The 12,072-nt window shown below is 44.6% G+C and overlaps 1 protein-coding gene across 4 annotated transcripts in view; it reads left to right on the top strand.

The window, feature by feature from the left end:
- Positions 1-11,301, top strand: part of TNC (tenascin C) — a 73,764-nt gene extending 62,463 nt beyond the window's left edge. For all 4 annotated transcript variants that reach the window (XM_027687595.1, XM_027687596.1, XM_027687597.1 and 1 more), the window contains 8 exons: positions 137-280; positions 1,371-1,501; positions 2,475-2,607; positions 4,601-4,752; positions 5,601-5,697; positions 6,972-7,133; positions 8,591-8,754; positions 9,969-11,301. In XM_027687595.1, the coding sequence (XP_027543396.1) occupies positions 137-280; positions 1,371-1,501; positions 2,475-2,607; positions 4,601-4,752; positions 5,601-5,697; positions 6,972-7,133; positions 8,591-8,754; positions 9,969-10,079 (1,094 nt within the window). In that variant the 3' untranslated portion in view covers positions 10,080-11,301. The remainder of the gene's footprint in view (positions 1-136; positions 281-1,370; positions 1,502-2,474; positions 2,608-4,600; positions 4,753-5,600; positions 5,698-6,971; positions 7,134-8,590; positions 8,755-9,968) is intronic.
- Positions 11,302-12,072: the final 771 nt, after the last annotated feature.

The raw sequence follows: 12,072 nt of genomic DNA, 5'->3' as shown, positions 1-12,072 counted from the left end.
CTATTTTGCAATTGCACCCAGCTAGTAAAAAAACAAATTGGTGAATAAACCAGTGGAGTTGAGCGTGGCATGAATGTCTGAATGATGCATCTCTTCTCATTTTCTTGTCTTCATCTCTTCTGTGTTTTCTTCTCAGAGCCAGAAGTCACCCAGATGGTGTCAGGGAACACTGTGGAGTATGACCTGAAGGGTCTCCAGCCTGCCACCCAGTACACGCTGAGCGTCCACGCGCTGAAGGACGCGCAGAGGAGCGAGACCCTCTCCACACAGTTCACCACAGGTGTGTCCCACCCTCCTGCAGGGACAGCTGCCACCTCTGCCAGTCCCACCTGCCTCTGCTTGAGTCAAGTCAGGCAGCACACTGTACTTTTTTCGCTACAAACCTGGGTGTTGGCAGCATTTGCATCTTGTTTGCTCTGGTGGAAGCCCAGAGGTGGTTCTGTGTCACCAACTCGAGAGACTCTCACACAAAGCAGGAGCTTTTCTCTGGGGGCTGATGTCGGGGTGCCAGTGTTGAAGGTGCCCAGTTGGTTTTCCATGAGCATCAATGAAATCATGGATATTCCTCATTTTCCTGACTGTACTTGGCTTGTCCCAGGGCATTAACTCAAGAGCCAAGAGCTGAACCACCCCAGTCTAGAGTTATAATCACAGTGGAGAAGGGAATGTGTAGCCAGACCAAGTATGAAAAGTTTTCCTCTTCAAAAGAGTCATCATTAGTACCAAAGTTTTATTTCATTATATTTTATTTTATTTTATTTATATATTGTCTATATAAATATATATAATATATTGTATATATATTGTACAAATATATATTATATAAATATATAATATATTTGTATATATACATATAATATATATATAATGTATATGTATCTATTATATATTTATAGCATATACTATATAAATATATAATATTTATACATTGTATAATATATAATATTTAATAGTATAGTATATACTATATAAATATGTATTTGTGTATAATTTATATATATAGTTTTTATATATATATAAGTACATACATATTTATTTATATATCAATACCAATCTGTCTTCTTGTGTGAAATAATGACATGCACAACTCTGTTTCCAAAAACACTTCCATGCAACTGCTTATAAGCTAAAAGGCCTGGGACAAGCCAATATTTTAACTTAGATACAGTAAATACCTTTATGTTTAACCTCCTAATGGCAATATCGCTTTTTAATCACCAAATTTAGGTTGAAATGGTTTTTTTTTAATTTCAAATTTCCGGGGAGGAAAGGTTTGCTTTCCTGACCTGTTTGAATATGGTGCCCATAAGAGAGTCAGTGTGTTCAGCTCCTTAGAGATGTGACTGTGATTGCTCTGGTGTCTCCCTCAGAACTGGATGCTCCAAGAGATTTAAGCGCCACTGAGGTTCAGTCAGAAACAGCTCTGATGTCCTGGAGGCCTCCACGTGCTCCAGTCACTGGGTATCTCCTGATTTACGAGTCCATTGATGGCAGAGTCAAGGTACAGCACCAAACCAGAGGGTTTTGCCTCAAAACTGGGCAGCAGAGATGCTCTGAAGTGTCCAGCAATGGGCCATAATCATGTGCCTTAAATCAAATATAGTAAAATGCTACCTACCTCTTTCAGGGCCAGACTGAACACAAATGCATTTAGAACCTGCTTAAGTACTTTCCTTCATTATTCCCTGGAACAGGAGCTGAATTTTGACACTCATCTCTCCACAATGCAGATAAAAGCACAAACAAGGGTTTTTCCTCATTCCAAACCTGTGTCATGGAACAAGCTCACACACCCCAAAGGATGGCATTCCCCTTTCTAAACTCAGCAGGATCCATCCCTGGGGTCTTCTAAGGCAGGATGAATCACCTTTGGAAGTGCCTCTTGTTCTCCAATGATTTTATTCTGTTCCTAATAATAAGGTTACACCAAGTGCTTAAATATGAACCAGGTGAATTCCAAGAAAAAAAAAAACAATTTTGGATACCCAGCCTGGTACATCAGAGACAGTTCTGAATTCCAGGAAGGCAAATTGCCTAAGCACACTGCAAATCAGTCTTTTACTGTGAGAGAAAAGCAGCCTTCTGAAGACTGGAGTGTAACATTTCCTTGTCCTAAAGGATGATTATTCCCAATTTTTTATGACACTCACAACGTGCATGTTCAAGGCATGTAAACATTTCTGCTGCCTTGCTTTTGAACCACACAGCTCGTGCATTATGATGGGAAAGACTCATTTCCAGGCAACTTCTATTGAACTTTTAGGGAAAGTTAGCTTGATAAAAATCTTAGAGGAATAAGTTTGTGTTAATAGTTTTGTATTGATAGTTTTGTGTTAATTAACCTAGATAGTTAAAAATACCATAAATAATTGCCACAAAAAAAAATGTGACAGCCTAAATTATGTAACCATTCTGGTCATTATGCTTTTTATTTTTTCTCTGAGATCTCTCTGTATGATTTTTCCTCTCCATAGGAAGTCATCCTAAATCCTGACACAACTTCCTACAGCCTGGCAGAGCTGAGCCCATCCACCCAGTACACAGTGAAGCTCCAGGCCTTAAGTGGATCCCTGAGGAGCAAAACAATCCAGACTGTTTTCACCACAAGTAAGGACTTTAGAGCACCTGCACAGCTGAAATAATCTAAATTACTGCTCTCAGGACAGAGCTGAGCTCTGCAATAAGGACAAACAGACCTCTTAGAAGAGTTTAATCCTATTTTTATTATGCACTTGTAGTGTTGGTGCCAAGTCTCTAAATTCCCCCTGAGTTGTCATCTGCTTTCCCCAGACTGGCAGGGTGAAATTCTTTACTAATATTCACCCCCATCACCCCTCTCTGATGAAACATCCTGCCTTTCCCATGGATAATATCAAAAGGAACTCTTTAAAATCCAGCTGACACCCTGCTTTGCCTCTGAGCTGTGAAAACAAATCAGTGTTTTGAGCTGAAATGAAGCAAACCACGAACACGAGTGAGTTCAGTGGTCTGAGGAGATGAATTTCTGGGCAGTTTTTCCTCCTCTTTCTGGGATGGGTTGTCTCAAAGCCACCCTGCTCCAGCCCTAACAGGACAGCTCTCCAGGGAGCTGGATGCAGGAATAAATTGGTTCCTCTGAAGGTCACTTCCCAGCTGACATTGAGAAAAAGAAGTTGTTCTGTATTAGCTGTGACACTCTGCCTGTCATTTGTCTCACTTTTCACAGTTTCCAGCCTTCCAGGCCCAGCAGGACCTGCAGCCATTCCCATTCCCCCTCCTCCTGCTTGGACCAACCTCAGCCCAAAATAAAGTGCTGATAAAAGTCACACAGCCCAAATCTGCCCAGTCACTGCTTGTGTAGAGCAGGAGGAGCTCCACCAAGAGTCCACAGAAATAGGAGAAGAATTAAATCTGGGGCTATTTAGCTGATGTTTGGTAAATTGGCCACAAGCAGGGACTGACCAGGGTGACTTCAGCCATGTCACCCAGTGTCAGCCTCATTTAGGCAGGTGCTTAAGCCTGGCCTAAACTCTAAACATGCATTTGTGTGCTAATTAGTGAGAGGGAAGCACTGAAGTAGCTCCCTGCAGAGCCACTTCCCTCCAAATCCCGATGGTGATGGGAACTTGCACAGCCTCAAGTGGCACCAGGGGAGGTTTGGATTCACTATTAGGAAAATTTTCTTCGTGGAAAGGGTTGTAAAGCTTTGGACCAGGCTGCCCAGGGAAGTGGTGGAGTCACCATCCCTGGAAGTGTTCAGAAAATGTGTGGATGTGGCACTTGGGGATATGGGTTAGTGGTGAGCACAGTGGTGGTTCTGGGTTGACAATTGGATTAATGATCTTAAAGGTCTTTTCCAACCTTAACAATTCCATGATTCTCTGAAATTCTCTGTAGCTGAGGCACAGGCAGGGAAGGGCAACACCCTGGAAAGGACCAACAGCCACTGTGTGAGCAGCCACAGTTAAAACCTCTGCTATGTAACATCACTTAATGAAACCATTGGCTGAGACAGTTAATGGCCTGAGAGAATTGAAAAAGAAAAAAACACACAAGCTTTTTTGTGGTTTAGAAATCGTTCTGACTGCAATGATGCTCTTGGCTCGCTGTCAGAAAGAAATGCTTAATATTTCCCTGTAATTTCAACTCTTACTTGGTTTTTAAAGCTCAGTTTTATATCATATTTAGTATTGTGCTTGCTAGCAAAATACTCCCAATTAATTTATTTTTGGTTGAAAGCTTGTCTTTATATTCCCCCTCCCTTTTCTGCCCCGTGATCAGAGTTTGGTGGATTTGATTTAACCCAGAAGTTGCTGTACCAGAGCTGAGGACATTTCAGTATTTAGCTGGAGATGCTCTCCCTCCTCATAGGAACTTACCTGGCATCCCCAGCACTTCCCAAAGTGCAGACAGATGGGCAAAAGAACATCCAAAAGAAAAATTTACATCATCTACTGTTTCCTGTGAATGTTTAATAGGATGTAATCATAAACCTGTTTCCAGGTTCTGTTCCTGGCTGTGCCATTGGCCCACAGTGGATTTTCCTGACTCATCCATGTTAGAAATTCCTCGTAACTGCTGATTTTTTTAAGCACTGCTCTGTCTTTTCTTGTGTGTGCAGCTGGGCTGCTCTACCCTTACCCCAAGGACTGCTCCCAGGCCCTCCTGAATGGAGAAGCCACCTCTGGGCTCTACACAATTTATGTGAACGGGGACAAGGCTCAGCCTCTGCAGGTCTTCTGCGACATGGGCGAGGACGGGGGCGGATGGATCGTGAGTATTGGGCAGCAGATCCCACCCTGCTCATCTGGGGCATCCCTCAGAGTGTTTATTTGATCAGAGTAGGGCTCACTTGTCTCTAAATCTGGGGAATTTTATCCTAAAACAAGGTTACTGGCTCTTTCTGTAGTTGGAGGAGAGAGAGGTGTCTCCAAAGGATGGGTCACATCAGTGGTTTCAGCACTTTGGAAAGGCACTGATCCCTCTCCACTGGCTACAGGGGCTGCTGGAATGACCATCTTAGATTGATACACACCTTCTAAATATTTAACAAGGTGAGGGGAGGGTGAACTGACTCTGTTTGGATGAGAGACAGAGTGAAGGAGGTTAAAGCACAGGCCAGGAGGAACATTTGTTCAGCACATGGAGCGGTGGCCAACAAGTCTTCCCAGGCCACTGAACAAGGGACAGTAAATGAATGGCATTAAAAATGTACTGATATCCTCAAACCTGAGCGTGTCAGAGGGACCCAGGGCACAGGAAGGAAAAAGGAGCTGGAGAAATGCATGGCTGGGAGAGAGGGAATGGAGAAATCCTTGGCCGGGGAACACAGAACTGCAAGAGGTTGTTAAAAGGGCAGAGAGCAGGAACTGAAAGCCAACATCATGTAGGGGAGAGTGGGAACCCATCAGAGAAACCCAACAGAGAAACCAGAGACTTAAAAAACCCAAGGAGCATCCAACAGTCTGGGTATAATTCAGTGATTTCAGTGAGACTCTGCTTTGGGTGGTATAAGAAGGGGGGAAGGAGTGTGAAGTTCTTTGTTTGTAAAAGCCCCAGGGCTTGTCCCCTCTCTGCCCAGGGCAGTCTGTCCATGACACTTGTTCCATGGGGGGTTGTAGGTGTTCCTGAGGCGTCAGAATGGAAAGGAAGATTTCTACAAGAACTGGAAGACTTATGTGGCAGGTTTTGGAGATCCCAGAGATGAATTCTGGATAGGTGAGTGGCAAGAATTTGTCTTTTTTTAAATAAAAAAAAAGCCCAGAACATTAGGAAGCACTTAGAACCTTCCATTTAGTTGGCAAGAGTGTTTGTAAAGGGGAATGTGGTCTGGGGGAAGGAAGGCAGGGAGATCCTCTGTGAGGTGGACTGAGGTCCAAACCTGTTCCTGCCACTGCAGTTCAGAGATGTCATGTTTGGGTCACCAAAGGTACCCACTGGTGCTCTGGAAGAAGTCACAGGTGACCTGAGAAGCAACTGCAAATCACCTTCTTCCTGTGCTCCTGGGACACCCCCAGCAACAAAACCTTGTGATTCAAAGGAGCCAAGCACAGAAAATAGATGTGGAAAACCAAAATTTTGGAAAATAGAGTAAAAACCCTACATTTGGGAAAATAGAAGTAAAAACCCCCACATTTTCCAAGGTTGTGCTGCATTTTATTTGGTTGTCAGTGAAAGACAATGATGATCACACAGCACAATTTTGGTTGCTTTTCCCAATGATCTTCCTGCTTCTCTGGTTGCAAGTTAAGAGCTCTCTCAGTCAGCCTGGGTTTATTTATTTGCTTTTGTGCTGACACCCCCCTCCAGCTGAACTTTCCTGCCCAGTGTTGAAAGTTCAGTCCTCACCTGCTTTATTTCTACAGCCCACCCTGCTCCCATTTGTGGGATGGCAGAGAAACAAACACAGAGGGACAAACAAACTGATTCAGAGAAGCCAAGCAGGGAAAACAGAGGTAGAAAACCAACATTTTGGAAAATAGAAGTGAAAAAAACCCACATTTCCAAAGGTTGGGCTGCATTTTATTTGGTTGTCAATGAAAGACAACAATGATCACACAGCACGACTTTGGATGCTTTTCCCAACGAGCTTCCTGCTCCTGTGATGGCAAGTTAAGAGCTCTCTCAGTCAGCCTGGGTTTATTTATTGAAAGGAAGGGGGTCTCTCAGTCAGCCTGGGTTTATTTATTGAGAGGAAGGGGGTCTCTCAGTCAGTCTGTGTTTATTTATTGCAAGGGAAGGGGTCTCTCAGTCAGTCTGAGTTTATTTATTGAAAGGAATATTTATTTTATTGAAAGAAATATTTATTTTATTGAAAGGAATGTTTATTTTATTGAAAGCAAATATTTATTTGCTTTTGTGCTGACACCACCCTCCAGCTGAACTTCCCTCCCCAGTGTTTCTGCCCTGCCTTCTTTCTGTATTTATGGGATGACACGACGGCAGAGAAACAAACACAGGGAGACAAACAAACTGCTCCTTTTTGTCCACAGGTCTGGAGAACCTGCACAAAATCACTTCTCAGGGGCAGTACGAGCTGCGTGTGGACCTGAGGGACAAGGGGGACACAGCCTATGCTGTCTATGACAGGTTCAGTGTGGGGGATGCCAAGAGCAGGTACCGCCTCAGGGTGGATGGGTACAGTGGCACAGCAGGTGAGAGCAAATATTGATCTTTTCCCTTCTCATTTATGATTTCTCCCCCACTGACTCGGTGTAATTATGGGTGTGTTGATCACTTCACAGCAGGTGCCTTTTCTCTGTGTGGGGTGTTTGAAAATAGGAACGTATCAATGTGTTTTATGTTTCCATTTTAAACCCTCCCGTCATTTTGGTGCCACATTTCATGGCCTGCTTATGACAGGATTTAAACAAGTATATTAAATCACAGTATATATCTCATCTGGCCAATCTTGACTCTCCTCTATGATATTGATTGTTTTCCTTCTTCTTTATGATTTTCTCCCCATTGGCTCCTGGTAACTCTGTGTATGATAATCACCATCACAGCAGGTACCCCTTCTGTGTTAGGTGTTCCAAAATATCAGTATATTTTATGTTTCCATTTTAAATCCTCCAGTCATTTTGGTGCCACATTTCATGCCATGCTTGTGACAGGATTTAAACAAGTATATTAAACCACAGTATATCTCATTTGGCCAATCTTGACTGTCGTTTATACAGCCAATAATAGCCTGGCACAGCCTCATTCCTTGTCAGGAGAATTTGCAGCAAAGTCCTGCTATAACATGATTTATAATTTTGCTGAACAAATCAGCTGCCTATTGTAATCATGCTGGGGCAAACCCTGCAGCCCTTACTGAGTCCTCTTCAGGGCTTCAGAGGATTAAGAGATAAATCCAGTTTCACAACCTTCCTTAAAAGGAGATAATTTCACGCTGCTGGTGCAGAGATGTGTGTGTGAGCTCTGCCCTGTGACCAGCACAGGAGCTTTATGCACAGACTGTAGAGATACAAAGGATATGCAGCAGGAGAATTAATGTCTATTTAGTTTAGGTGGGATATTGGGAAGAAATTGTTCCCTGTGAGGGTGGGGAGGCCCTGGCACAGATTGCCCAGAGAATGGGGCTGCCCCATCCCTGGAAGTGTCCAGGCTGGAGCAACCTGGGCTAGTGGAAGGTGTCCCTGCCCATGGCAGGGGGTGGAACAAGATGATCTTTCCAACCCAAACCATTCCAAGATTCTCTGATTTAAGGCAGTGTATTCACTGGTGCAGGTTGGTAGTAGCTGCTACAACTAGTAGGATTCGATCAATGTGGAGACTCCTTTGGTCTTGATTCCCTCCTTGTGACTTGCTTTGTCCACACTGTACAGGGCCAAAATCCAGCTTTCAACTGAGCTGCATAAAACTAAAAATCCACTTAATGTGTTGGGGATTAGAAACCACCTTGAAAAATATTTTTATTTGCCTGCGACAACAAAAATTGTGTATTTCCTTCTGTATTAAAACAAGTCAAGTTTTAAAAACTTAAATACACACTTTCATGATTTAGACAGTGCATGGCAGAGTCCAAACATTTGCTCCAGAATGGGCATTCCCATGAAAAACCAGGCAAAACACTGACCTTGCTCTTCCATCTCCTCCCATCCAGGTGACTCCATGACCTACCACAATGGAAGGTCCTTCTCCACCTTTGACAAGGACCATGATTCTGCCATCACCAACTGTGCTCTGTCATACAAAGGTGCTTTCTGGTACAAGAACTGCCACCGGGTCAATCTGATGGGCAGATATGGGGACAACAGCCACAGTCAGGTGAGTTTGGGGTTGGAAGCTTCTGTAATCCATGAGAAAAAGGGGAATTGCAGTAATGGATCCGTCTGATGGTTCAGCCAGATATCAGAGCACCAACCCAACCCATTCTCCAGGATCATAGAGAAATATATGGGCAGTTGCTCACAAAATAAGGATTTAACATCAGCTGTTGAAATATTGATGTTTTTGTCTGATTTCCCAAGGGAATATCCCAATGTGCAGGGAACAATTTGAGTTTTCAACATGTGAAACAAAATGTTCTTCCTGCCCTGAAAGCCAGGCAAGGAGGGACAGCTCTGGGGGCCAGAGGTTTAACATGACCAAGCTCAAGGTGCTGGGCCTGGTCCAGGGCAACCTCTGGATCAATCCAGGCTGGGGATGAGCAGATGGAGCAGCCCTGGGAGAAGGACCTGGGGGTGCTGGTGGGGGACAGGCTGGACATGGCCCAGCCCAGAAACCCCCCGTGCCCTGGGCTGATCCCCCAGCGTGGGCAGCAGGGCAGGGGGGGATTGTGCCCCTCTGCCCCTCAGGTGAGACCCCCCTGCAGAGCTGCCCCAGCCCTGGGGAACAGCACAGAGAGGACATGGAGCTGTTGGAGAGAGTCCAGAGGAGGCACCAGGATGATCAGAGGGCTGGAGCAGCTCTGCTGGGAGGAAAGGCTGGGAGAGTGGGATTGTTCAGCCTGGAGAAGAGAAGCCTTGGGGTGACCTGATTGAGGCCTTCCAGGACATGAAGGAGTTACAGAAAAGATGGAGAGAGACTGTTTCCAAGTGCTGGAGTGACAGGACAAGGGGGAATGGCTTCCCACTGACAGAGGGCAGGGTTAGAGCAATATTAGGAAGAAATTGTTCCCTGTAAGGATGGAGAGGCCCTGGCACAGGTTGCCCAGAGAAGCTGTGGCTGCCCCTGGATCCCTGGAAGTGTCCAAGGCCAGGTTGGACAGGGCTTGGAGCAACCTGGGATAGTGGAAGGTGTCCCTGCCCATGGCAGAGGGTGGAATAAGATGAACTTTAAGGTCCCTTCCAACCCCAACCATCCTATGACAGCCTGTGGGTGGGTCTGGACAGGTTGTACATTCCCTGGGCTTCCCAAAGCCCCTCCTTGTTGTGCCTCTGTGCCCAAACCAGAAAACAACCTCAGCCTGAAGGGAAAGCAGCAAATCCGACAACAGCAGCGAATGTGTGACCTCCCACTCTTCATCTTCTCCTCCCCAGGGCGTGAACTGGTTCCACTGGAAGGGCCACGAATATTCCATCGAATTTGCAGAGATGAAGCTGAGACCCTCCAGCTTCCGGAACCTGGAAGGCCGACGGAAGCGAGCGTAGAGCCCCGGGCAGGGCAGGGGGAGGGGGGGACAGATGGACGGACGGACAGGGGGGTGTGGGGACATCCTCTGGCACGGCTGGGGTGGCTCGGAGCAGCTGGCAGCTGTCCCCAGGCACGGGTGACCCCGCAGAGGCTTCGCAGCATTCCCAACGACAGGCCTTAAATATCCCGGCTCCAATATTCCAGCTGCCCGCCGGTGACGTCCTCCACACCAAAGACAACCATCTCAAGGGTTGGATGTTGGGGTAATTAATTTTTTATTTTATTTTTTTTTTTCCCCCAGAAAGGCTCTGGGATCAAAGTTCTTCCACGTTCTGAGTATCTCTCGGGTGGCCCAGGGGAGGGGAGGGGGAACAGCTTTGTATGTTGGTAGTTTGTTCTAGAACCAGCCATATTTTACACATGGAAACGTGTAAGATAAATTATCATTATTATTATTGTTATTAATATTGTTATTATTATTATTATTAGTTATAATGGAAATTCGTCAGTTGTTTGAAAGCCTTTTTTTATATATATATATATCAAGTACCACAGAGAAGGAGGGGATGGGAAGGGGAAAACAGTATGATTTTAAACTAAAGCATAAGATTAATATTATTAATATAATGACAAAGTAATAATAATAATAATAATAATAATAATAATGATAATAATAAGCTACATTTTTGTCATTTTGAAGAGAACCATGCTTTGGGAAACACAGCAGGACAGTGTGTGATTGTAAATTTTTTTTTTATAAATAAAAGCACAATTACTTTTAAATAAATTTCTACCTTTTTTTTTTTCATACATGTCGAGTTTGTGCATGTCCAGGATATATTTAGATGGGGACATAAAAGACAGGCTGAGAATGATAAGGCTGCTGAGCCCCTACTGAAAACTGTTCCTTTAGTCAGTGACTGGTTGTAAGTATTTTGGTGGGTTTGTTACAGTGAAATGCCCGTTGTTTTCCAAACATCATCCTTATTTTTCCTGCCCAAAAGCTTCTTACATGTTTTCTTAAGTGTTACTGACCAATGTTTGCTCCATCCAGGTGGGAATAAATAACAAATACAAGGAAAATACAGAGTTGTTGTTAGGAACCATTGGCAGCTTTGAACACTTTGTGTAAATAAAGGGCTCTCTTTTTTTTTTTTTTATATGATGAAAATAAGTGTAGCTCCTCTGTATCACCCTCTTCAGTTGAAGACAATAAAAGATCTTTTGTTTTAATCCAGTCTCTCTGCCCTACTTCAAGGTTGCATTTTTCAAACAGAACAAGTGTTTCTGTCTCCTCCTCAGTGCTGTGTAAAATATCACTAAAAACCTTCAAAACCAGGAGGGAGGAAAGGAAGGAGGGAGGGAATCATTTCTCTTCGCTCTTAGGTCCAATCTTCCTAATTTTTATATATGTATATGTATTTCATTGTAGTATTGTTGTTATTTTTAATTGCAGTCCTTCCATCATTGCATTTCTGAGCTGTAGCTGAGCATTAGCCCTTGGGGATGGTTGGAATGAATCCAGAGGAAGCCATAGAGATGCTCCAGGAGCTGTAGCCCCTCTGCTCTGGAGCCAGGCTGGGAGAGCTGGGGGAGTTCAACCTGGAGAAGAGAAGGCTCCAAGGAGACCTGAGAGCCTCTTGCAGGGCCTAAAGGGGCTCCAGGAGAGCTGGAGAGGGACTTGGGACAAGGGATGGAGGGACAGGACAAGGGGGAATGGCTTTAAAATGAAGGAAAGGTTTAGATTGGATGTTGGGAAGGAATTCTTGGCTGTGAGGGTGGGGAGGCCCTGGCACAGGTTGCCCAGAGAAGCTGTGGCTGCCCCATCCCTGGAAGTGTCCAAGGCCAGGTTGGAACAACCTAGTCCAGTGGAAGGTGTCCCTGCCCATGACAGGAGGTGGAACTGGATGATCTTTGAAGTCCCTTCCAACCCAAACCATGCCATGACTCCATGCTCATGTCCCAAGATCATCCTGCTGTTCACAGTCTTGACTGAAACCTTGGCAGTGC

The sequence above is a fragment of the Neopelma chrysocephalum genome, unplaced genomic scaffold (assembly GCF_003984885.1).
Source record: "Neopelma chrysocephalum unplaced genomic scaffold, ASM398488v2 Primary Assembly neopelma1_74, whole genome shotgun sequence".
NCBI classification, from domain to species: Eukaryota; Metazoa; Chordata; class Aves; order Passeriformes; family Pipridae; genus Neopelma; species Neopelma chrysocephalum.
Note: the sequence above shows the minus strand (reverse complement) of the source record. Positions and strands in the feature narration are given on the sequence as shown.